Raw genomic sequence first — 26,814 nt, 5'->3', positions numbered from 1 at the left:
CTTCAGTCACACTCTGCAATCACTTTCTATATGTGCTTTGGAAAGTGTTGTCTGCGAGGTAACTACCTTAATTGCAATCTCGATATAGGTTGGTGCTTTTGTAGCCATGTAGTGTTGAGGTTTCCTCATTGCCATGAGGGTTTGTTCATGCTAAACTAATGCTAAAGCTAGCACCCCTTTGCCATGTGATTTATTATGCTTCAGTTTTATGCCTGGTTAACACTAATACATTTATGCAGCTCTAGAAGAGCTTTCTGACTGTCAAGTCATATGTGGCACAGTTATTAATCTTAAAGTTATTCCATGTTTCCAATTCTCAAGGACAGTATCATACGTTATTGTTAATTCATTTAAATCCATTTCAGTTATGTGCAGTGTCATTCTAAAGTAGGTTAAAATTGCAAATTGCATTTGCAGTAATGTCATGTCAAGTGACATAGCCTACTGTCTACTTCTGTAGATTTGTTTCTAGTGGTTTATTTTCGGACGTATTTCTCAATGCGCATGCATAAAGTGAATGGCAAATCGAGTGGCAAAGTGAGTTTAACGTTGTTTAACGCAATCATATTGGACTTTTCTGTCTGGATGCATGGGCTGTCAAGGCCAGAAGTAGTTTTCTGCCACTCAGTAGGCGTTCCCGCATAACTTCCTGGTTTGATGATGATGTCACGCGCATACCCTCCTCACTCTCTTTGAGGTCAGAAGTTCAGATCAATATATAATATAGCGTCTTGTCACCGTGTGTCCCATCGCTCATTGTCACCTTTAATGTTTCAGATTCATACTGTATGTTCTGTTGATCAGTCCTTGAGTAGGATTAGGTAATGGCAGTTGCTTTGTGGGACTGAAGATGTTTCAAAAGGTGGTAGGCTAGCAGCTTGCTGTATTGCTTAATTTCTGCACAACTAACATCCACTGCCAGGAGCTCTAAAGTGAAACTCCTAAGCATTAATTCATCACTTATCCGTGAGAGGACCTGGGACGAAGGAAGGCAGCCATAGACGTATGTCTATGTTCGCAGCAAGCTTGGCTTCCGTGTCGCAGTGCTTGTGCAACCTATTGGTTGTGTTTTCCCCTGTGCAGCCTGGGAAATGTAGTCTGCCAGTTTGTATTCAGATCAGTAATCGATTTGACGTCGCTCAGTACCGCTATAGTATTGAGTAACAGCATTAGGCAAATATCAGTGATGACGTTAATGTCTATATTCCGCAGTGGATATAGCATAAGTTGGGTTAGTTGCAACTTGCATAGGAGGCCTTTGCTATGTTTCACCAGTTTCAACTGAAACAGGCCTCCACCCTCAGGGGCCCTCCGAGCGCTGACTGACCGGCGGGTGTCCCCCGCCACCTTTGGCCTCTCTCTCGCTCACTCGCTGCCTTACTCTCTCCCACAATGTTAAGTTACACTTATTTCCTGTTAATAACCATGGGTAAAATGTGCAGCATTGGGAGGTAAAGGGGAGACACTTATCGTGAAGGGTCAGCAGGATGAGGAGAGGTGGTGTTGTCGCTGCATCATTGTCGAGAGTAATGGTTGCATGCAATATTGAACAGTCAAACTATTGTATCAACACACCCGTATCAACAGGATAATTACGTCATAGGTTATGGAGGCCTCATATTTGGTCTTGAAACGAGCCTCCAGATTCCTAAGGCCGCCCCTGGTTAGTTGTGTGACCTCATTCAGCACTGCATCATCAGGACGATGGATCCAATGCTGGAAACACTTTTGGCTCATGGTGCTCATTAAACGTTTATGTTAAAGTAGTCTATAGTTGTGCAAGATGGCCAGTATATCTTGTTGTTAATCTATTTAACGTTGCAGTTAGTAGGGATGGGGCCGATTTTCTTTGTGGCTGCTTGGTAGCTACTTCTAATCTTGTTGTAAGCCTTCAGGTTCTCGTACCAGCCCAGGGGCCTCGCGGCTAGACGAGTCTGCCCCAAGACTGGGAGGTTGTGGCTCGATCACCGGCTGGGTCATACCAAAGACTCCGGAAAAATGGGAACCCAGTGCCTCCTCCGATCCTCGGCACTCGGCATCAACGGTCGTAATGGAGTAAGTCCCTGCGTCATTCTAGTGTCACGTCCAGGGGCTGTACGTGTACATCAATCCGCCTCACACTTCTGGATCAAGAGTTGGGCTCCTGCCCCCGGGCCTCATAACTCAGCAAGGCTTGTTTTTCCGCTCATCTTAGTTATTGCTACTAATGGCATTGGATGGCAATCTAAATGAATGCAGTAATAAATTCATAGTTAGTGGCATCAATGTTGTCAATTATCTGTAGCCATTGTCATTGCTTCCTCATAGAAGCTGTTTAGTCTTATGTTAAATAAAGTGTTAAAAATAAGTGGCTATACAGGACAGGCATATATCTTGCTTTCTCTCAAAGCATATGTTTTATCTATTATCTGCGGCTCATTTGTTCAACAGGTTCATGACCCTCAGATGTTCTTTTGGCCCTAAGCTTTCTTTTCAGCTTGTGTCTTTTAGTTCTGCATTGGGAAACCTGCTTTGGCTGCGTTCTGGACTCCGTAAGGTGGCGTGAGCCCTGCCTAAGCCATGGCTATCGGTCTTCTCAGCTCATTTCCTCGCTACTCCTGATTCTACTGCCACGCTGATGCGGCAGTCGCCAACCGAAACTCAGGCCATGGTCCTCAGCTGCCCATGAATCATTATGTGCATCTAATCAGAAGAGTTTTCAGTTGTTGATTCAGGATGTAATGAATGCAAGTGCTGTATCTGATCAGGAATGGTAATCGTATTACCTTGCATATACGGTGGTCGCTGGGGGTAGTTCATTGGTGGCATGTCACAAGCTAGTGACTAAATGGCTCAGTAGATGTTCCTCTACAGTGTTCCTCTACATCGGGGTAATGGTGGTTTCCTCATTTTGGCTTTAGATTAACGTTGGGGTAACGGTGAATGGTCGCACTACATGTAAGCCCTGTGAAATAGTTCAGGTAAGCCGCACGGCTGCGGCGTGCAGTCATAGCTACACTTAGCTCTCGTAAATTAGAATATCCTTATGTTTATAGCGGCTCTGAAACAGCGGGCCGGTGGCGTTGCTCTTGCTGACAGAGGGCCGGTGGCGTTCCTCTTGCTGAGGACGTCGGCGTAACGGTGAATGGTTGCACTACACAGCGCAGCAGCAGCGTAGAATATTCCTCTATAGTGGCAATAGAGGAATGGCCTATCGGCGAGCGCAGCCAAGCATGGCCTTTTTCAGCTTAAGCTTAAGGTTAGTATGCCCCAGCCGATCCCAGATGGTTGTCTCTCATGCTGGGAGATGTATCGGCCGGGGCCGGGGCCGGGGGCGGGGCCGGGGCCCCACACATTATTTTTTCTCAAGAGGTAAGCCTCACGGCTCGGCGTGTAGTCATGGCTACACATAGCTCACGTAAAAGTTAAAATATCCGTGCAAAATCCAGAAATGCATAGCTTGCATTTCGTCACTATTCTCAGTGGGACATCTGCACGGATGTGTATCGGTTGAGTATTCCCGTAGGACGTTCCGGTTCTGCTTTGTTGGGGGGGTTAGCATATCCGGCAGGTTCCAGAAATGCATATTTGCATTTCGTCACTGTGTATCCATAGTGGGTCACCTGCCCGGATCAACGGTGAGAGTTCACCGAAAGTATGTGTGGTGTGGGGGTTATTGTATATCTATCTCCCTGCTCTTTATATTCTGTGTTATTGCTTAACCATGCCGAGCAGGGAGAAATCCAGCAGAGCCGAACGCCAAGTCTAATATCATATGCACACTCATTACTCATTCTGTAAAAAATATTGGTTTAACTATTCGTGAGTTGTCTGACTGAACTACACATTATACCACTACTTCTCTGCTTTCTATAAAGTCTCAGTAATGGCCTGATACCACTGTAGCTGCTCACAGGCTTTAGCAAGACTCTCTGAGCCAGCTCACGTGCCTGATTTTCGATCACTTTGCCTGTATTAGCAAGTCTGTCAAGATAGATCACAGCCAAATACACATTTTCTGAATCATTTTCCGTCTCAGTTTTCAATTTCAAGAGCTCAGCTTCCTGAATTGGAGTGCGGTTCAGTGCAGTGGAGTAGAGTGAAGTGCTCGCTGCTATGGCCAAGGCCTGGCTAGTGAGCCACTCCACTGCTATGGCCAAGGCCTGGCTAGTGAGCCACTCCACTCTGTCAGGTTCCATACTGATAGTAGAGTGAAGTGCTGGCTGCTATGGCCAAGGCCTGGCTAGTGAGCCACTCCACTCTGCTATGGCCAAGGCCTGGCTAGTGAGCCACTCCACTCTGTCAGGTTCCTCTGCTATGGCCAAGGCCTGGCTAGTGAGCCACTCCACTCTGTCAGGTTCCATACTGATAGCTGCTATGGCCAAGGCCTGGCTAGTGAGCCACTCCACTGCTATGGCCAAGGCCTGGCTAGTGAGCCACTCCACTGCTATGGCCAAGGCCTGGCTAGTGAGCCACTCCACTGCTATGGCCAAGGCCTGGCTAGTGAGCCACTCCACTCTGCTATGGCCAAGGCCTGGCTAGTGAGCCACTCCACTCTGTCAGGTTCCATACTGATAGCTTTCTGCTATGGCCAAGGCCTGGCTAGTGAGCCACTCCACTCTGCTATGGCCAAGGCCTGGCTAGTGAGCCACTCCACTCTGTCAGGTTCCTCTGCTATGGCCAAGGCCTGGCTAGTGAGCCACTCCACTCTGTCAGGTTCCTCTGCTATGGCCAAGGCCTGGCTAGTGAGCCACTCCACTCTGTCAGGTTCCTCTGCTATGGCCAAGGCCTGGCTAGTGAGCCACTCCACTCTGTCAGGTTCCATACTGATAGCTGCTATGGCCAAGGCCTGGCTAGTGAGCCACTCCACTGCTATGGCCAAGGCCTGGCTAGTGAGCCACTCCACTGCTATGGCCAAGGCCTGGCTAGTGAGCCACTCCACTGCTATGGCCAAGGCCTGGCTAGTGAGCCACTCCACTCTGTCAGGTTCCATACTGATAGCTTTCTGGAAATATTCTATGGCTTTCTGCTTTCTTTCTAGGCTGAAATGCATCAGGGTCCAAGCCTTTTCAGCATAGACCTCTGCATGGAGCTCATCTGGAGATGGAGATGGATATTCTTGAAGCAGAGCCTCTACTTTTGCAACATATTCCTGGCTTTTTGCTTGTTCTTCAAGGTGGAAGTGCAGCCAAGCCATGTTGCTGTAGTTCACCAGTAGCCAGGGACCCTCATCTGAAACGGTGTTTCTAATCTGGCGAAAGGCCTCTGCTGCCTTGCTGAAGCAGCACAAAGCATCATTTGTAGTGGAACCGAGGTCTTGAGAGCTTAATTGGTAGTGAATGTATGCCTGCAGGTTATAGATGTGACCCAGCCATTGGTATCCCACTTCAGTGCCAATGTCCTCTAGGTCATCTCGGAGACGCAATAGTTTGAATCTGCTGTAGTCTATCCCCCATGTGAAGTGACACTGTGCTCCAAAACTCACATTTATAATACTGTTACTTTTATCAGTCTCTGTACTTTACTTTTCCAGTTAATACTGTAATACTGTTTAAACCTTCATTGGTTTGTTTATTTTTTTAGTCAGTCTTACTCTTAGGCCTACTGCACACAGAACGTTTTTTATAAAGAACACAATGCACTGAATTAATCAAAACACTTATTCTCAAAATATCACAAAACATTCAATAAACATGTGTACATTATCACACCAAACCCTATGCTAAACTGTGGTGTTAAGACACATAATGTCAGTGAGCTCCGTTTTTTACAGAAATAAACAAGGCCTCCATTTTAGAATTAGTAATTTTAGAGTTTAGAGTTACTCATTCACTTGTACATTTCCCAAGTCTCAAACTAAACCAAAACACAACATTTCTGTATCAGTCTTAGACCAAACAAAATAAGAAAGGCTTATGAGTCCTTTGATATAAGTTATGATGCTTTTGCACACTTTACTAACCTGTTGTACAGCCTAGGGAAAATATAGACAGGAGACTTATGTTGCGTTCATCAAAGCAGGCTGCAAATCTGTCTGAGGAACGGAAGACTCCATGCTCACCATAGGGTGATCTCCCCCTGGTGGCGTAACTCAGTAACTACTATTACTATAGTTTGAACACAAAACACAACTGGAATTGGCCTCTCTCAATACAAATAGGCTACATAAAATAAAATAAAAACAAAACAATTGTGCACATACACTTGTAAGTGTCACATAAACATATTTTGTATCTTTGCCCTGGTCTGGGAGTGGCACCTTAAAAGTTCATGTTTAACTTATATGGTGCGATAATAGTATGGAATAAAAGTTGTACCTTGAGGTTTAACCTGCGTTTCACTGGGCCTATAACTTGTTGAGATGAGTTTGCCCAGTGAATCTATCCTGCATACCCAGATATAAGTATTATCTGCATAGTCAGAGAATATACACTATAGATGATTTCTGTCTCTTTATGTTGTTCCCAGAGATAGGGTTAAATACATTTTACACACGCCACCACAATAGTCTGTCACTGACCGTTTTCTCATTATGGAGCTGTCATTATGGAGCTGTCATTATGGAGCTGTCATTCCATGTAATAACATGTTCCTCCACAGCACAGCACAGCACAGCACGCACGCACGCACGCACGCACGCACGCACGCACACACACACACACACACAGTCATGATACTAGGTAGCCTACTTCACTTATAGGTTTGGCTTCTACTAAAATTAAACTTATCATTTATTATTAAGGGACCAAGAAGTCACAAAGCGACTTTGGTCACTTATTGTTTTTGTGTTTTTTTTTCTTCTCCTCCTTCCGCCAAAAATAGCAGTTCTGGCTGAATCGTTTTTTTTTTTCGAAACGCGGTAATCTGGTAGAGGGCCATGCCAAACGGTGACCATGCAAAGCCCATGACCATTGGCCAAAGGGTGCCGCTATAGCACTCAATTGAAAATGCAAACTTTGAACGTGCATATCTCATGAACCGCTTGACCGTTGGCAATGACACTTTGATACACATATGTGTCTCCTCATGCCGAACAACTTTCGTGTTCTGACTTTTGACCTCTGACCTTTAGATCAGAGCCGGACTTACCGTTGGGCTAGGGTGGGCTGAAGCCCACCCTAACCCTTTTTGAATTATAAAATTGTAAAGTGAAATCCAATTCAAGTGAAATGTGTGTATTGTTATTGTATTTAGTTGTATTATGGTTAAACCATTGAGAGCTTCTGCCTGCCTGCCTCTCTTTTTAGGGGCCTGGGTACCCCAAAATGAAAACAAAATAGCCCAAATTTTTTTCGGCCTCGCGGCTGCGCCGCTCGGCCAAATCGCGGGACGCGCGGCTTCGCCGCGCGCCCCAAGGGGGGCCCTCAAATTTGCTCCAGCCCGGGGGCCCTCAGCAAGGTAAATCCGGCTCTGCTTTAGATCACCCACCATTTTGAATTATATGAAAAACAGTTCAAATGTATCTCCTCCTAGGATCTTTGATCAAAATGCACAAAAACGTCTACACGTGAACTTTGGACCTATACGGACAATAAATCGAGGGTAATTTATTTTTAAGTGAAAAAAATTAAGTTTTTATGAGCCAATGAAAATTGCTAGTTTGTGAAAATTCTTCTTTTGTCCCTAATACATAGCCTACATGGTAGAGGGTCATGCCAAATAGCACTGAAAGCAGTCTTACTCCAATAGGTCAAAGGGGGGTGCTATGGCCAGGCATAACTCATGCCTCGTTTGTCCAAAAGTCATGGCACTTGTTTCCACTTGTTCCTTGACTCATGGGTTAGGGTTAACCCTAACCCTGACTCATGGGGAACACATCTGTCACTTTGATCAGTAAGCTCCGCCCTCAGATCTTCTGCCACATTGAGCAGTTTAAAAAACGCTTATACCTGATTTTCTGCCTGGATTTTTGATCAATTTGCGTGAAACGTTCTACACACAATCTATGGACCATTATCTGAAATCCCGGTTGAAGACAAGTTTGTACGTGAAAACATGAACATCGAATAATGGATAATGACATGCCCAAAATGAGGACACAAAACACTGAATGATGTTACTGTTTACAATGATCAACAACTGACTGTGTCCAGGTAGCTCAGTCGGTTGAGCTCTTGCCTTCGGACCACAAGGTTGTTTTATTATTATTATTACATTGTTTTGATCATGTATTTATTTTGTTCTTGCTTAATGTAAATCGCTCTGGATTAAGAAATGAAATGAAATGAAATCTATATTTACCCAGGGTATCTGGGCTAAGCTCAAGAACTTGTTTCCAGCCAGGCCCTGCTCATAGAACACATTTCATCGTAGTGGTTGATGCCTTGTTCAAGGGCATTTCATCGGTGGTAATTTTAACGTGTCGGACGGCTGATTCGAACTGGGAACCTTCCGGTAAGAGCGTCTGCTAAATGGCTAAATTAATTCAAATTGTAAATCAAGTGCGCAAACTGCGCATGCATGCGCATGCTGGGGAAAACCAGAGTGATCTAGTAAGAGAGTGGCGACACCATGCCTATGAGCTATAGTTCCAAACATTGGAACTATCCCATTGAGATAGAATGAGGACTTCCGCATTCCATTGTTACAACAATGGGAGTCAACGCTAGTGTCGCCACTCTCTAACTAGTTTACTCTGGGGGGGGGGGGGGGGGGGACGTGACGTCGTCACCGCCGGTGCTTCCGGGATTCTCCAGTCAGTCAGCTGATACTCTAAGGTCAGCTGACTTTCTGACTGTGTTTGCAAACAAGTGGAGGAGAGGAGAGACATTACCAACATTATTATACACGCATTAGGAGCGCACGGCGTGCACGCTGTGTCCGTCCTGGGTCCGTGTACTTATTGAGACACGGACCGTCCTGGACCGTCCTCTCCTCTCCTGCCTATCCGTCCACGGCGTCGTGTCCTACGGGCCCACGGAGTGCAGTGTCCACGCTGTGTCCGTCCACGGTCCTCTCCTCTCCTACCTATCCGTCCACGCTGTGTCCGTCCACGGTCCTCTCCTACCTATCCGTCCACGCTGTGTCCGTCCACGGTCCTCTCCTACCTATCCGTCCACGGTGGACGCCGACACCGGAGTCCTCCGCCATGGGAGAGAACCAGGAGGACAGCGAGGCGGCTGAACAGCGACATGATGAAGATGACGTGCTGCTTGTGCTGGACCAGGAGCAGGTATATAATATAAGCCAGTGGTTCCCAAACGTTTTCATGTCGAGGACCCCCAAATTGACACTAAATTAGCCCTGCGGACCCCCATTTGAAGAGATATGCAGGGAGCATGCATGGTGCCAGCTGTTATAAGCACCATGCATGATGATCACAATCAGCTTTATTGTCACATGATTCAACATTCAGTTACTGGTGAAACAGGGGGTGAAATTAGTTGTTGTGCATTATCATATAGTATTCCATCTGATCGCTTACGCAAACTCTGTTCACTTCATGGGGCTTCAGTCCAATGGAGGCTCTCCTACATAGACTTCTATTGGTCACTTCATGGGGCTTCAGTCCAATGGCGGCTCTCCTACATAGACTTCTAATGGTCACTTCATGGGGCTTCAGTCCAATGGAGGCTCTCCTACATAGACTTCTATTGGTCACTTCATGGGGCTTCAGTCCAATGGAGGCTCTCCTACATAGACTTCTATTGGTCACTTCATGGGGCTTCAGTCCAATGGAGGCTCTCCTACATAGACTTCTATTGGTCACTTCATGGGGCTTCAGTCCAATGGAGGCTCTCCTACATAGACTTCTATTGGTCACTTCATGGGGCTTCAGTCCAATGGAGGCTCTCCTACATAGACTTCTATTGGTCACTTCATGGGGCTTCAGTCCAATGGAGGCTCCTACATAGACTTCTATAGGTCACTTCATGGGGCTTCAGTCCAATGGCGGCTCTCCTACATAGACTTCTATTGGTCACTTCATGGGGCTTCAGTCCAATGGAGGCTCTCCTACATAGACTTCTATTGGTCACTTCATGGGGCTTCAGTCCAATGGAGGCTCTCCTACATAGACTTCTATTGGTCACTTCATGGGGCTTCAGTCCAATGGAGGCTCTCCTACATAGACTTCTATTGGCTTCAGTCCAATGGAGGCTCTCCTGTGCTGGCTTCTGTATTTTGTTTTCATGCTTATCATTGTTCAGCCACTAGGTGGTGCATATATGCTGTGTATTTCTCTTGTCTCTGGCACTGTGGTCAGATTGGGCATAATTGGGCATAATTAAGCTGAAGTTAGGAACACCTGTAGACCAATATGCAATGAGAAGTCAGTTTGCAAGTTGTTATGCAGAGAGCAGACGTGTTTGATCCTTGCTCTTGTTTGTGATCACCAGGATCATTGCTTGTAAGTTATGCATTCCTTTCTTTGCACAATGCCTAGCCGCAATTTGCAACTCTAGATTTTTTCAATCTGCTGAGCTTGTTTTTCATAAAAATCCCCCGTAGACATGTTCTGAGCTACTTTCTGTCAAGACATCCTCTGCAGGTGATTCATTTTCTAAGTGTTGCAGTTTTGGAAGCACTCGTTTTTTCGAAACAGGTGGTACGCTGGGCCGTTCAGTGACTTATGACGAGTGCTTCCAAACTCCAGCACTTAGAAAAATAATCACCTGCACAGAATTTCTTGACAGAAAGTAGCTCATAACATGTCTACGGGGGATTTTTATGAAAAACAAGCTCGGCAGATTGAAAGAGGATAATTCAAGCTTGGACTACAGCTGAATGTTGGTGAGTTTAACGTTGTTTAAGACAAGCAGATCACAAACCAAATTGGATGAGTGGGGAGTCAATGGAGGGTATTGCAACTCTAGATTCATCCCATTGTAAACAAATCTAGAGTTGCAAATTGCGGCTACACATTGTACACAATGCCAGTTTGTTGATATTTGCTGACTTAGACTACAGTTGTGAGATAATTTAGACATTGTAGCCTAGCTTTCTTTACACATGTTGTGTGTGGCGTTAGGCCTTTAGCTGGTGTTGCATAAGCCAGCCTTAGGGTTAGGGTTAGGGTTAACCCATAAGCCAGCCTTAGGGTTAGGGTTAGGGTTAACCCATAAGCCAGCCTTAGGGTTAGGGTTAGGGTTAGGGTTAACCCATAAGCCAGCCTTAGGGTTAGGGTTAGGGTTAGGGTTAGGGTTAACCCATAAGCCAGCCTTAGGGTTAGGGTTAGGGTTAACCCATAAGCCAGCCTTAGGGTTAGGGTTAGGGTTAGGGTTAGGGTTAGGGTTAACCCATAAGCCAGCCTTAGGGTTAGGGTTAGGGTTAACCCATAAGCCAGCCTTAGGGTTAGGGTTAGGGTTAGGGTTAGGGTTAGGGTTAACCCATAAGCCAGCCTTAGGGTTAGGGTTAGGGTTAGGGTTAGGGTTAACCCATAAGCCAGCCTTAGGGTTAGGGTTAACCCATAAGCCAGCCTTCTGTTTATTGGATTTGCATTATACAGTGTGTGCTTGTTTCAGTACTTTATTTTCTGTATTGTTTAAACTATGTCATGCATAATACTTTGACAGCTTTGCTTGATGTGTACAGTACAGAATATATTACCAATCTATTACTGTGTGTATCCTGCTACTGTGAGTGAGTGGAGAGGAATAAATCGCTTGTGAGAAACAGTAAAAGGACTCCCAGTTGTCTGTCTGCCTAGTTGAAAAAGGGGGAACTTCTTGACGAGGGCAGATTACCTACATAGACTTCTATTGGCTTCATAGACTACTGTTGAGAATGGGGACAACCAACTGGGACAAGTCCTGGAACTTCAATAGGCAGAAATGCATTGGACCCAGGCAACAGCCCAGCTTTAATGATCTTAAAATCCCTTTATTTTAGATTGTTTTGTAGTAATCATACAACATAAATCTTAAAGAGACTTTAGTTGTTACTGTGCAAGACTTTAAAACAGTTGTCATGTTGCACACATGCTTAAAATAGCTCTTATTTGTGCCGCCCTCGTTGAAAACAATGTATTTCCAACTCCAGCTTGTCTCAGTTCAGGCTGCATGAACAGCACTCTGTTTCTGCCCCCTCAATATCGTAACTCTTCTATTAGATGGCTTTGTACACAGTCAGAGACAGTTACAGACCTGTTGGCTTCCATGTAGTTCTATTCGTACACGGTCAGAGTTACAGAAATCCAAAGCAAAAACGATAAGTGATTATCTCAAATAATGATTTGAATAAAATAACTGTTTAAAAAGAAATACTAATAATCCTAATACTATCTGTGCAGGCCTGCCAGGGGGAGGAGGACATGGAGAAGGAGAGGAGGAACGTTATGATGATGGAACATCATCATCATCATCCTCATCCTCCTGGACACGGCAGCACACAGTCCTCTCATAGGCTGCTGGCCTACAGCGACGCACTGATCTCTATCATCGCTACTGTCATGGTACTGTGTATATACTCATCTCTATCATCGCTACTGTCATGGTAAATATATATCTATCATCGCTACTGTCATGGTAAATATATATCTATCCTACAGTGATGCACTGATCTCTATCATCGCTACTATCATGGTAAATATATATCTATCATAGCTACTGTCATGGTAAATATATATCTATCATAGCTACTGTCATGGTAAATATATATCTATCCTACAGCGATGCACTGATCTCTATCATCGCTACTGTCATGGTAAATATATATCTACCCTACAGCGATGCACTGATCTCTATCATAGCTACTGTCATGGTAAATATATATCTATCCTACAGCGATGCACTGATCTCTATCATAGCTACTGTCATGGTAAATATATATCTATCCTACAGCGATGCACTGATCTCTATCATAGCTACTGTCATGGTAAATATATATCTACCCTACAGCGATGCACTGATCTCTATCATAGCTACTGTCATGGTAAATATATATCTATCCTACAGCGATGCACTGATCTCTATCATAGCTACTGTCATGGTAAATATATATCTATCATAGCTACTGTCATGGTAAATATATATCTATCCTACAGCGATGCACTGATCTCTATCATCGCTACTGTCATGGTAAATATATATCTATCCTACAGCGATGCACTGATCTCTATCATCGCTACTGTCATGGTAAATATATATCTACCCTACAGCGATGCACTGATCTCTATCATCGCTACTGGTAAATATATATATATCCTACAGCGATGCACTGATCTCTATCATCGCTACTGTCATGGTAAATATATTTGTCTACCCTACAGCGACGCACTCATCTCTATCATAGCTACTATTACTGGTATAATATAATGCATTTGAATGATGCATCCTATTGTGACCCGCCAATGTAACAGCTCAACAACACACCATGTCCTCCTGTTTCACTTACTGTACATAACTGGATATTTCCATTTCTTTATAGATATTACCTGTTGCACATACCAAGATTCAAGATGACGAGGTGAGTTGGCACAACACACTTGTGATGCAGAAAAAACACGTTTCTGTAAATATTAAGGTTCTATGACCTGTCTGTCTGTCTGTCTGTCTGTCTGTCTGTCTGTCTGTCTGTCAGGAGCTAAGGGAAAGCATTCAGCTGATGCTGTCAACAAAGATTGCTGTATACCTGATGACGTTCATGATTGTCACTATGGCATGGTCTGCTCACGTTAGGTACGTATGTTATCACTGCATATTGACGTTTTCCTTTACCATTATTCATTCATTCATCCATTCATCCATCCATCCATCCATCCATCCATTCATTGCTCTTTTGTGTTTCCACAGATTGTTTCAAGTCATTGAACGGATTGACGACAGTCTTGCTCTTCTGAACCTCGTAAGTGTCTCTTCTGAACCTCGTAAGTGTCTCTTCTGAACCTCGTAAGTGTCTCTTCTGAACCTCGTAAGTGTCAATCAGCCGTGACTTAAGGTGGTGATAGTTTTAGTTTTTCATTACAAAGTTGAAGCTCTATATTCTGATTCATCAGCTTCACTTCAGAGTTCGTTGTGTCGAGTAAAAAAGGAATCGCTTCCATTTTTACTTGTTTATCTTGTTTGCAGCATAAAGTCTCTGTCCTGATTGGATAAAATTGTTATCCCGACATGAAAATGTGTTTTTTTCTGTTTGTTGTTTTCTTTTTTCTTTTGTTTTTACTAAAGAGCTGTAGAGATGGGGAGACCCCTATTAGTGAACATGCACTAGAGATGGGGAGACCCCTATTAGTGAACATGCACTAGAGATGGGGAGACCCCTATTAGTGAACATGCACTAGAGATGGGGAGACCCCTATTAGTGAACATGCACTAGAGATGGGGAGACCCCTATTAGTGAACATGCACTAGAGATGGGGAGACCCCTATTAGTGAACATGCACTAGAGATGGGGAGACCCCTATTAGTGAACATGCACTAGAGATGGGGAGACCCCTATTAGTGAACATGCACTAGAGATGGGGAGACCCCTATTAGTGAATATGCACTAGAGATGGGGAGACCCCTATTAGTGAACATGCACTAGAGATGGGGAGACCCCTATTAGTGAACATGCACTAGAGATGGGGAGACCCCTATTAGTGAACATGCACTATAGCAATGCTTACTATCACAATATAATTCCTCGTAGTAATGCGAGCAGGTGTGAGGGCCGCCCTCTACAGTCATAACTATATGGGCCTAATGTACAACGGTGGATAGAATAGTAATGTCTGTTTTCTCTGATGAAAAGGTTCCTGTTCTAATGTTTAGTTCTGCTTTGGGTTTTGTTTCAGGCCTGCATGATGATAATAACGTTTCTGCCGTACACGGTGAGTACACGATTACGTTGGCATATAATAAGGCAGCTGTGAGTCTGTGAAAGGTTATACTCTGCTGTTCAACCTGTTTAGTTAAATAGCTTTAGTAGAGTTGTAGTAGCTCTGCTGTTCAACCTGTTTAGTTAAATAGCTTTAGTAGAGTTGTAGTAGCATGTTGTGTTCAACCTGTTTAGTTAAATAGCTTTAGTAGAGTTGTAGTTTTAGTAGAGTTAGTAGAGTAGTTTAGTAGAGTTGTAGTTTTAGTAGAGTTAGTAGAGTAGTTTAGTAGAGTTGTAGTTTTAGTAGAGTTAGAGTAGTTTAGTAGAGTTGTAGTTTTAGTAGAGTTAGTAGAGTAGTTTAGTAGAGTTGTAGTTTTAGTAGAGTTAGTAGAGTAGTTTAGTAGAGTTGTAGTTTTAGTAGAGTAGTTTAGTAGAGTTGTAGTTTTAGTAGAGTTAGTAGAGTAGTTTAGTAGAGTTGTAGTTTTAGTAGAGTTAGTAGAGTAGTTTAGTAGAGTTGTAGTTTTAGTAGAGTTAGTAGAGTAGTTTAGTAGAGTAGTTTAGTAGAGTTGTAGTTTTAGTAGAGTTAGTAGAGTAGTTTAGTAGAGTTGTAGTAGCATGTTGTGACTAGTTAAATAGCTTTAGTAGAGTTCCCAGTATGACTCTGTCTCTCTGTCGCCCCCTAGCTGCGTTGTAGTAGCATGTTGTGACTAGTTAAATAGCTTTAGTAGAGTTCCCAGTATGACTCTGTCTCTCTGTCGCCCCCTAGCTGCGTTGTAGTAGCATGTTGTGACTAGTTAAATAGCTTTAGTAGAGTTCCCAGTATGACTCTGTCTCTCTGTCGCCCCCTAGCTGCGTTGTAGTAGCATGTTGTGACTAGTTAAATAGCTTTAGTAGAGTTCCCAGTATGACTCTGTCTCTCTGTCGCCCCCTAGCTGCGTTGTAGTAGCATGTTGTGACTAGTTAAATAGCTTTAGTAGAGTTCCCAGTATGACTCTGTCTCTCTGTCGCCCCCTAGCTGCGTTGTAGTAGCATGTTGTGACTAGTTAAATAGCTTTAGTAGAGTTCCCAGTATGACTCTGTCTCTCTGTCGCCCCCTAGCTGCGTTGTAGTAGCATGTTGTGACTAGTTAAATAGCTTTAGTAGAGTTCCCAGTATGACTCTGTCTCTCTGTCGCCCCCTAGCTGCGTTGTAGTAGCATGTTGTGACTAGTTAAATAGCTTTAGTAGAGTTCCCAGTATGACTCTGTCTCTCTGTCGCCCCCTAGCTGCGTTGTAGTAGCATGTTGTGACTAGTTAAATAGCTTTAGTAGAGTTCCCAGTATGACTCTGTCTCTCTGTCGCCCCCTAGCTGCGTTGTAGTAGCATGTTGTGACTAAACATGGAATGTCTCATGAGCATGCTTCCTTCACAACCTGAAGCCATTTGATTCTCATGTTGAGTTCATTTGATTCTCATGTTGAGTTCATTTGATTCTCATGTTGAGTTCATTTGATTCTCATGTTGAGTTCATTTGATTCTCATGTTGAGTTCATTTGATTCTCATGTTGAGTTCATTTGATTCTCATGTTGAGTTCATTTGATTCTCATGTTGAGTTCATTTGATTCTCATGTTGAGTTCATTTGATTCTCATGTTGAGTTCATTTGATTCTCATGTTGAGTTCATTTGATTCTCATGTTGAGTTCATTTGATTCTCATGTTGAGTTCATTTGATTCTCATGTTGAGTTCATTTGATTCTCATGTTGAGTTCACGACAGAACAGACAGCATCCTGTTCACGACAGAACAGACAGCGTGGAATCTGGTGGAATCTGCTCGTAACAAGGTTTGCTTTGTCTTTCCTCTGCAGTTCAGCCTCATGGCAACCTTCCCTAACAACATCTTGGGGATCCTGCTGTTCTGTGCGTGTGTCATGGTGATAGGTTTAATTCAGGTAAGGAGTCAAAATGGGCAGAGAGGAATCAATGTATGATATATATATATTTATTTACGCCCCCCCCTGTCCCTCAAAAATATTTTGGAAAATAAGTCTTATAATTATTCAACCAATGCAAAGTAAAGGGTTCATTTTGGACATACAGGGTTTCCACCCGACATCGACCATATCTCTGTTTGCCATGAATGATTCTCCTTTTATCTGTAATTCAAACAAAGCAACACCTGAGAGCCCCTCCTCCCTCTGCTACCTGAGAGCCCCCCCCCCTCCTCCCTCTGCTACCTGAGAGCCCCTCCTCCCTCTGCTACCTGAGAGCCCCTCCTCCCTCTGCTACCTGAGAGCCCCTCCTCCCTCTGCTACCGGAGAGCCCCCCCTCCTCCCTCTGCTACCTGAGAGCCCCTCCTCCCTCTGCTACCTGAGAGCCCCTCCTCCCTCTGCTACCTGAGAGCCCCTCCTCCCTCTGCTACCTGAGAGCCCCCCCCTCCTCCCTCTGCTACCTGAGAGCCCCTCCTCCCTCTGCTACCTGAGAGCCCCTCCTCCCTCTGCTACCTGAGAGCCCCCCCTCCTCCCTCTGCTACCTGAGAGCCCCTCCTCCCTCTGCTACCTGAGAGCCCCTCCTCCCTCTGCTACCTGAGAGCCCCTCCTCCCTCCTCCCTCTGCTGCCTGAGAGCCCCCCCTCCCTCCTCCCTCTGCTGCCTGAGAGCCCCTCCTCCCTCCTCCCTCTGCTGCCTGAGAGCCCCCCCTCCCTCCTCCCTCCGCTGCCTGAGAGCCCCCCCTCCTCCCTCTGCTACCTGAGAGCCCCTCCTCCCTCTGCTACCTGAGAGCCCCCCCCTCCTCCCTCTGCTACCTGAGAGCCCCCCCTCCCTCCTCCCTCTGCTACCTGAGAGCCCCTCCTCCCTCCTCCCTCTGCTGCCTGAGAGCCCCTCCTCCCTCCTCCCTCTGCTGCCTGAGAGCCCCCCCTCCCTCCTCCCTCCGCTGCCTGAGAGCCCCCCCTCCTCCCTCTGCTACCTGAGAGCCCCTCCTCCCTCTGCTACCTGAGAGCCCCCCCCTCCTCCCTCTGCTACCTGAGAGCCCCCCCTCCTCCCTCTGCTACCTGAGAGCCCCCCCCTCCTCCCTCTGCTACCTGAGAGCCCCCCCTCCTCCCTCTGCTGCCTGAGAGCCCCCCCTCCTCCCTCCGCTGCCTGAGAGCCCCTCCTCCCTCCGCTGCCTGAGAGCCCCCCCTCCTCCCTCTGCTACCTGAGAGCCCCTCCTCCCTCTGCTACCTGAGAGCCCCCCCCCCCTCCTCCCTCTGCTGCCTGAGAGCCCCCCCCCCCTCCTCCCTCTGCTACCTGAGAGCCCCCCCCCTCCTCCCTCTGCTACCTGAGAGCCCCTCCTCCCTCTGCTGCCTGAGAGCCCCCCCTCCCTCCTCCCTCTGCTACCTGAGAGCCCCCCCCCCTCCTCCCTCTGCTACCTGAGAGCCCCTCCTCCCTCTGCTACCTGAGAGCCCCCCCCTCCTCCCTCTGCTACCTGAGAGCCCCTCCTCCCTCTGCTACCTGAGAGCCCCTCCTCCCTCTGCTACCTGAGAGCCCCTCCTCCCTCTGCTACCTGAGAGCCCCCCTCCCTCCTCCCTCTGCTACCTGAGAGCCCCCCTCCCTCCTCCCTCTGCTACCTGAGAGCCCCTCCTCCCTCTGCTACCTGAGAGCCCCCCCCTCCTCCCTCTGCTACCTGAGAGCCCCCCCTCCCTCCTCCCTCTGCTGCCTGAGAGCCCCCCCCTCCCTCCTCCCTCTGCTGCCTGAGAGCCCCCCTCCCTCCTCCCTCTGCTACCTGAGAGCCCCTCCTCCCTCTGCTACCTGAGAGCCCCCCCCTCCTCCCTCTGCTACCTGAGAGCCCCCCCTCCCTCCTCCCTCTGCTGCCTGAGAGCCCCCCCCTCCCTCCTCCCTCTGCTACCTGAGAGCCCCTCCTCCCTCTGCTACCTGAGAGCCCCCCCCCCTCCTCCCTCTGCTACCTGAGAGCCCCTCCTCCCTCTGCTACCTGAGAGCCCCTCCTCCCTCTGCTACCTGAGAGCCCCTCCTCCCTCTGCTGCCTGAGAGCCCCCCCCTCCTCCCTCTGCTGCCTGAGAGCCCCCCCTCCCTCCTCCCTCTGCTGCCTGAGAGCCCCCCCTCCCTCCTCCCTCTGCTACCTGAGAGCCCCCTCCCTCCTCCCTCTGCTGCCTGAGAGCCCCCCCTCCCTCCTCCCTCTGCTACCTGAGAGCCCCCCCCCCTCCTCCCTCTGCTACCTGAGAGCCCCTCCTCCCTCTGCTACCTGAGAGCCCCCCCCTCCTCCCTCTGCTACCTGAGAGCCCCTCCTCCCTCTGCTACCTGAGAGCCCCTCCTCCCTCTGCTACCTGAGAGCCCCTCCTCCCTCTGCTACCTGAGAGCCCCCCTCCCTCCTCCCTCTGCTACCTGAGAGCCCCCCTCCCTCCTCCCTCTGCTACCTGAGAGCCCCTCCTCCCTCTGCTACCTGAGAGCCCCCCCCTCCTCCCTCTGCTACCTGAGAGCCCCCCCTCCCTCCTCCCTCTGCTGCCTGAGAGCCCCCCCCTCCCTCCTCCCTCTGCTGCCTGAGAGCCCCCCCCCCCTCCTCCCTCTGCTGCCTGAGAGCCCCCCCTCCCTCCTCCCTCTGCTGCCTGAGAGCCCCCCCTCCCTCCTCCCTCTGCTGCCTGATAGCCCCCCCCTCCTCCCTCTGCTGCCTGAGAGCCCCCCCTCCCTCCTCCCTCTGCTGCCTGAGAGCCCCCCCCTCCCTCCTCCCTCTGCTGCCTGAGAGCCCCCCCTCCCTCCTCCCTCTGCTACCTGAGAGCCCCCTCCCTCCTCCCTCTGCTACCTGAGAGCCCCCCCTCCCTCCTCCCTCTGCTACCTGAGAGCCCCCTCCCTCCTCCCTCTGCTACCTGAGAGCCCCTCCTCCCTCTGCTACCTGAGAGCCCCTCCTCCCTCTGCTACCTGAGAGCCCCTCCTCCCTCTGCTGCCTGAGAGCCCCTCCTCCCTCTGCTGCCTGAGAGCCCCCCCCCTCCTCCCTCTGCTGCCTGAGAGCCCCCCCCTCCTCCCTCTGCTACCTGAGAGCCCCCCCTCCCTCCTCCCTCTGCTGCCTGAGAGCCCCCCCTCCCTCCTCCCTCTGCTGCCTGAGAGCCCCCCCTCCCTCCTCCCTCTGCTGCCTGAGAGCCCCCCCCTCCCTCCTCCCTCTGCTGCCTGAGAGCCCCCCCTCCCTCCTCCCTCTGCTGCCTGAGAGCCCCCCCTCCTCCCTCTGCTGCCTGAGAGCCCCCCTCCCTCCTCCCTCTGCTGCCTGAGAGCCCCCCCTCCTCCCTCTGCTGCCTGAGAGCCCCCCCTCCTCCCTCTGCTGCCTGAGAGCCCCCCTCCCTCCTCCCTCTGCTGCCTGAGAGCCCCCCTCCCTCCTCCCTCTGCTGCCTGAGAGCCCCCCCTCCTCCCTCTGCTGCCTGAGAGCCCCCCCTCCCTCCTCCCTCTGCTGCCTGAGAGCCCCCCCTCCTCCCTCTGCTGCCTGAGAGCCCCCCTCCCTCCTCCCTCTGCTACCTGAGAGCCCCCCCCTCCTCCCTCTGCTGCCTGAGAGCCCCCCCTCCTCCCTCTGCTGCCTGAGAGCCCCCCCCTCCTCCCTCTGCTACCTGAGAGCCCCCCCCCCCCTCCTCCCTCTGCTGCCTGAGAGCCCCCCCTCCCTCCTCCCTCTGCTGCCTGAGAGCCCCCCCCCCCTCCTCCCTCTGCTGCCTGAGAGCCCCCCCTCCCTCCTCCCTCTGCTGCCTGAGAGCCCCCCCTCCCTCCTCCCTCTGCTGCCTGAGAGCCCCCCCTCCCTCCTCCCTCTGCTGCCTGAGAGCCCCCCCTCCCTCCTCCCTCTGCTGCCTGAGAGCCCCCCCTCCCTCCTCCCTCTGCTACCTGAGCAATGCACTCACATGAGTTCATGAGTTCAAGAAAAATAAAGAATTATCCACACACACCACTCTAATGTTATTGTTATCCACACACACCACTCTAATGTTATTGTTATCCACACACACCACTCTAATGTTATTGACGGTGCAAAGTTTCCCCCAACCAGGTCTTGAGGAGGTGGGAGATGTAGGGCTCCATTTTCGTCACCACTAAACCCCTTATCCCTAAACTTCTTTGCCTTTTTTACTATTTTGCTAAACATTTTTGAATAGTTCAACTAGCCAATCTACATTGACACGTTGTGAGCTTGTAGACTAGCCATTTGAACTATTCAAAAATGTTTTGCAAAATAGTAAAAAAAGGCCACTACTGGTTGAAAAGTAGTAATGCCTGAAGCACAACAGTGCAACATCAGTTTAGAATTGCAGCCGTCCGGAAATAAAAACCTACCAAAATTCAGCTTTTATCTTTTATCTCTCTCTCTCTCTCCACCCAGGCTGTGATCGTGGTCTATGCGTTCTCATCTTCTCTCTCTCTCTCTCCCCACCCAGGCTGTGATCGTGGTCTATGCGTTCATCTTCTCTCTCTCCCCACCCAGGCTGTGGTCGTGGTGTATGCGTTCATCTTCTCTCTCTCTCTCTCTCTCCCCACCCAGGCTGTGATCGTGGTCTATGCGTTCACCATCTTCTCTCTCTCCCCACCCAGGCTGTGGTCGTGGTGTATGCGTTCATCTTCTCTCTCTCTCTCTCTCCCCACCCAGGCTGTGATCGTGGTCTATGCGTTCATCTTCTCTCTCTCTCTCTCTCCCCACCCAGGCTGTGATCGTGGTCTATGCGTTCATCTTCTCTCTCTCTCTCTCTCCCCACCCAGGCTGTGATCGTGGTCTATGCGTTCATCTTCTCTCTCTCTCTCTCTCCCCACCCAGGCTGTGGTCGTGGTGTATGCGTTCACCTTCTCTCTCTCTCTCTCTCCCCACCCAGGCTGTGATCGTGGTCTATGCGTTCATCTTCTCTCTCTCTCTCTCTCCCCACCCAGGCTGTGATCGTGGTCTATGCGTTCACCATCTTCTCTCTCTCCCCACCCAGGCTGTGATCGTGGTCTATGCGTTCATCTTCTCTCTCCACCCAGGCTGTGATCGTGGTCTATGCGTTCATCTTCTCTCTCCACCCAGGCTGTGATCGTGGTCTATGCGTTCATCTTCTCTCTCTCCCCACCCAGGCTGTGATCGTGGTCTATGCGTTCACCATCTTCTCTCTCTCTCTCTCCCCACCCAGGCTGTGATCGTGGTCTATGCGTTCAGCCGTCCGTTCCTTCTCAACGAGCAGATCCAGATCTCAGAGAACCAGAGCTTCTACAAGCACCACATCCTGAAGGTCATCGTGAGGGTTCCCATCATGTGCTTCTTCGCCAGCATCTTCGCCTTCATATTCTTCCAAGTGGTAGGTCGGCACGCGACGCGTTGTGAGCTTGTAGATCTGCTATTTTCAGCACACAACCAAGTGTAAAATGACTTATACTGGATCTCTTGTCCACTAGTCCCGCCCTAGTCTCGTGTAGCCTATTCCACAATCTCCGAATGCTTTATAGAGTCTGGAACTACACCTCTCAAAATCCGAGTAAGGAAGCCGCCAAGATATATTTTAAAATATCTTTAGACCTTATTTCTTCATTTCCTTTTCTGCTTTATATTTATATTAAGACAAAACGGAAGTGGCTTTATATTTTACTCATGAGACCCTCTTCCGTTGCTCCAGACTGTATGATGTAAGCATTTGGAAATTGCGAGAGGCTGGTAACGCGATACTGGTCCTGCCCTAACATTTTAGTCTAGTCTTTATTTGTTGACAAAATTGTCAATTTTATTTAGTCTTAGTCTAGTCCAGTTTAGTCCATTTTAGTTTTTATCTGTGAAAAAAGGTAGTCGACAAACATTTTTTTGTAATAGTGTTAGTCAACAAAATCAACACTGTTCGGAACACATATTTTCCAAGCGACAGAGAGAATCAACCAGGTGCTTGATGGAGATGCAGAAATGTTTAAAAGTAGACCTGGTGCTTCACAGATCAGTAGGATTGGAATAGAGGGTATGCACATGAATAAAGTGAGTGGCAAATCGAGTGTCAAAGTGAATTTAATGTTGTTTAAAGTCATTTCATGCAATCAAATGGGACTTTTCTGTGTGGATGTCTGGGCTGTCAAGGCCAGAAAGTAGTTTTTTGCCACTCGGTAGACGTTCCCGCATAACTCCCGGGTATGATGATGATGTCACACATAACTCCCGGGTATGATGATGATGTCACACATAACTCCCGGGTATGATGATGATGTCACACGATGATGTCACACATAACTCCCGGGTATGATGATGATGTCACACATAACTCCCGGTATGATGATGATGTCACACATAACTCCCGGGTATGATGATGATGTCACACATAACTCCCGGTATGATGATGATGTCACACATAACTCCCGGTATGATGATGATGTCACACATAACTCCCGGGTATGATGATGATGTCACACGATGATGTCACACATAACTCCCGGGTATGATGATGTCACACATAACTCCCGGGTATGATGATGTCACACATAACTCCCGGGTATGATGATGTCACACATAACTCCCGGGTATGATGATGTCACACGCATACCTTCTATACTGGAGAAAAGGCGGCGATCCGAGAACTCAAAGTTATAAAAACATGTTTCATGCATATTTTCCAAGGCTGGGATATTTATTGTCAATAAGAGAAGGAATTCTCTTCTACCTGACAGATTTGAGTTCTTGGCACACAACCTTGAAGAGTTCATTTGCAAATTGGTTGATTTAACATTTTCTACTGGACTTATGTTCTATTTAAATTGATTTTATTATGGGCTGCTGGGCATATGAAACAAAAACAAAAAAAACGTTTATCCACAATAGGCTGTGCAATGTTGCCCCCCACTGGATTTATAATGAACTGCAGCGTTTGGATTGTAGAGCCAACAGAATAACATAGGCCTCTGTCTGTCTGTCTGTCTGTCTGTCTGTCTGTCTGTCTGTCTGTCTGTCTGTCTGTCTGTCTGTCTGTCTGTCTGTGTCTCTCTCTCTCTCTCTCTCTCTCTCTCTCAGGCCTACGTGCTGTTAGCCATTGTGATCTTCCTTCCATACATCACCGAGTCGTTGAAGTGGTGTCGCAGCAAAGCCATCGGTAAGCAATGGTTCATCTTATGCAGTGTTGGGCAGTAGAGCAAGTGTTTGTTTGTTGGGTCGCCAAAGCATTTCCGGGGGTCTCCAGCCAAACATGTTTAGAACCCCTTTAGTGGAAACACTCTGAACTGGTTCAAGATTAGGCGGGGGGAAAAAATAACTGAACCGGTTCCACTCCGGTTCTCTCTGGTGAAGAGCTCCTGTGCATGTTCTTGTAGACCAGCAATTTCCAGAACCACTGAGAAAACTGTCATGATTTGACCAGTGAAAAGTATTTATGAGTTTGGGTCCATTAGGAACACAGGTTCGGGGTTTGGTTTTCTGCTTAGATGGTTTTTAGTAACATTATTTATTATACAATATGTGTTTTATCAGGTCAGAGGGAGGAGACTCCAGACGCCATCCAGATGTTTCTCTACCATCCCAACGAACCGCTCAGTAAAGATCGCGTGGAGGCTTTCAGCGACGGGGTTTACGCCATCGTAGCCACGCTCCTCATCCTGGACATCTGGTTGGTTGAATTCCTTTGTTTCTGTCATACCGTAGTTACAGTAGGATTATTAGAAGGTAAATGCCTGTACAGCAGACCACATGTGCCCTGGGATCATCTGTACAGCAGACCACATGTGCCCTGGGATCATCTGTACAGCAGACCACATGTGCCCTGGGGTCATCTGTACAGCAGACCACATGTGCCCTGGGATCATCTGTACAGCAGACCACATGTGCCCTGGGATCATCTGTACAGCAGACCACATGTGCCCTGGGATCATCTGTACAGCAGACCACATGTGCCCTGGGATCATCGTGCGAGCATGCATGCGTGCGTGCGGTGGAGAGAGTCTGAGCACGAATGTTTATGCGTGTGTAAGCAAAGCAAAGCAAAGTTACCATATTTACCCAGGGTAACTGGACTAAGCATCAGATACTTGTTTCCAGCCAGGCCCTGCTCATAGAACATTTCATGGTAGTGGTTCAATGCCTTGCTCAAGGGCACTTCAGCGGTGGTAATTTTAACGTGCCGGTTCGGGGATACGAACTGGCGACCTTCCGGTATCAACACCGCTCCGCAAACCGTTCGGCCACCGCTGCCAAGGAGGATGGTGTGAAGGAAAAAATATATAGTTAGTTACAATGTCACTTCTAAAAATCGAATTGTGCACTATATTGAGAAACATAACCCTCCTTGATTTGTCTGACGACTACATATGGTTTTGTGAAATGTCAAGAAGCATGTTGTAAAGTAAAAAGTCACCATCAACTAGAGCGGTTCTTTAGTGTTTATATTGATGTGTCAAAGAACATCTAGCCTCAGGGACCGCATGCGGTTTGTTTTCAAATGAAAAGGGGAAAAAATCACACCCGTGTGAAGTGAGTGGCGCTCTTATCGTACATCATCATGACGTAAATTCTCCATTCATTGTCAATGGAAATGTAATCTTTGTGTAGGACGAAAATAGCCGATTTGCTCGTCCACATATGATGTACATTCTCCATTCATTGTCAATGGAAATTTAATGTTTGTGTAAAACGAAAATCTACACCAATAGCTGAATGTAAGAGAGGCTAGCGGCCTGTGCAAATGAGTCGGGAAAAGTGGCATCATTTTACATTTGATTTGGCTTTTGTTGTAGACTAGAGGTACTAGACATATTCGATTTAAATTGAGCTCATTGATGAAGTTTTACATTTTTATTTTATTTTAATTTTATTTCCTGCTGGTGAAAAACCGATTAAATAATAATCTGTATTATTTTTAGACTGTTCCGATAGCGATACCGATAGGGATGTCCCGATCACGTTTTTTTGCTGCCGATCCCATTCCGATCATTTGATTTTGAATATTTGCCGATACCGATTTTTTCCCGATCCGATATTTATATTTTATATCATGGTATGGATATAATATTGATACTAGGTAGTTCCCGTTCATGTTTTTTTTGCTCCCGATCCGATTCCGATCATTTGAAAATGACGTGTGATCGGCCCCCGATTTCCGATCACCCGATCCGATTGGGACAACCCTAGATATGGCATGTTTATGGCCGATACCGATTATGCTACCGATTACATCGTTGCATCCCTCCTGTCTCCATGTGTTCCGTGACGTGGGGGTGTCCCTCCCTCCACAGCGAGGACAACATTCCCGACGCGGCCACGGTGGAGACGCAGTACGGCGGCAGCCTGGTGGTGGCGCTGCAGGCCTACGGCCCAGAGTTCCTGGCCTACTTCGGCTCCTTCGCCACCGTGGGCCTGCTGTGGTTCGTCCACCACTCCCTGTTCCTCCACGTCACCAGGGCCACACGCTTCATGGGCCTCCTCAACACCTTCTCGCTGGCCTGCGTCGGAGGCCTGCCGCTGGCCTACCAGCTGACCCACGAGTTCCCGCGCAACTCCCGCAACGAGCTGGAGGCCATCCAGATCAGCTGCGTCATCATCTTCTTCGCGGGCATGTTCCAGCTGGCCATTTGGGTCGCGGCGCTGTTCGACGAGCGGAACACGCTGCACCCCAAGGTGAGGTACGGCGGGTCGGAGCACGCCTTCATGCTGGCCAAGCTGGCACTGTATCCCAGCGTGGCGTTCGGGACCTTCTTCCTGACGTGCGTCTTGAGTAAGTTCAGCACGTCCATCTTCCACCTGATGGAGATCACGGTGCCGTTCGCCTTCCTGGTGCTGAGGCTGTTGGTCCGTGTTGCCTTGGCGCTGATCCGGCTGATGTTCTGTCCCGAGAGACCAGAACCTCAGTCTGTTCTGGAGGAGGAGGAGGAGGAGGACCATAGAAGGCCCTTTAATTCACTGGTCACTTAACCGTGAAGGACGTGGCCGATCGGAATGTTTTGGTTACTGGAAATGGACTTTGCAAACGTATGCATGCATGGATGACCGCGAGGGGAGTTTAGGGGGTAGATTGATCCTACCGGCATGGATGACCGCGAGGGGAGTTTAGGGGGTAGATTGATCCTACCGGCATGGATGACCGCGAGGGGAGTTTAGGGGGTAGATTGATCCTAACGAGGGGAGTTTAGGGGGTAGATTGATCCTACCGAGGGGAGTTTAGGGGGTAGATTGATCCTAC

At 48.2% G+C, this 26,814-nt stretch overlaps 2 protein-coding genes across 6 annotated transcripts; one reads left to right on the top strand and one right to left on the bottom strand.

Annotated features, from left to right (window-relative positions):
- tmem175 (transmembrane protein 175) lies at nt 1–26,814 on the top strand. Of its 5 annotated transcripts, none has more exons than XM_079519046.1 (12): nt 1–58; nt 1,889–2,055; nt 12,209–12,370; nt 13,345–13,383; nt 13,498–13,595; nt 13,710–13,761; nt 14,693–14,728; nt 16,563–16,646; nt 21,811–21,975; nt 23,661–23,739; nt 24,114–24,249; nt 25,871–26,814. In XM_079519046.1, the coding sequence occupies exons 1-12, from the start codon at nt 31–33 to the stop codon at nt 26,544–26,546; spliced, it is 1,722 nt and encodes a 573-aa protein (XP_079375172.1). In that variant the 5' UTR covers nt 1–30; the 3' UTR covers nt 26,547–26,814. The 5 variants fall into 5 exon arrangements, with proteins under 5 accessions (XP_079375172.1, XP_079375174.1, XP_079375173.1 ...); XM_079519048.1 differs by having other exon boundaries at nt 30–58; nt 1,896–2,055; XM_079519047.1 differs by lacking the exons at nt 1–58; nt 1,889–2,055 and adding an exon at nt 8,693–9,151.
- LOC306935561 (uncharacterized protein) lies at nt 3,792–8,758 on the bottom strand (the record flags this gene model as incomplete). Its single annotated transcript, XM_079518660.1, has 3 exons — nt 3,792–3,963; nt 4,599–5,446; nt 8,753–8,758. 3 exons carry the CDS (start codon nt 8,756–8,758, stop codon nt 3,792–3,794), a joined length of 1,026 nt encoding a protein of 341 aa, XP_079374786.1.

Source organism: Electrona antarctica (assembly GCF_951216825.1).
Source record: "Electrona antarctica genome assembly, chromosome: 13".
NCBI lineage: Eukaryota > Metazoa > Chordata > Actinopteri > Myctophiformes > Myctophidae > Electrona > Electrona antarctica.
The sequence above is the reverse complement of the archived record's forward strand: the minus strand, read 5'-3'. Positions and strand labels throughout refer to the sequence as shown.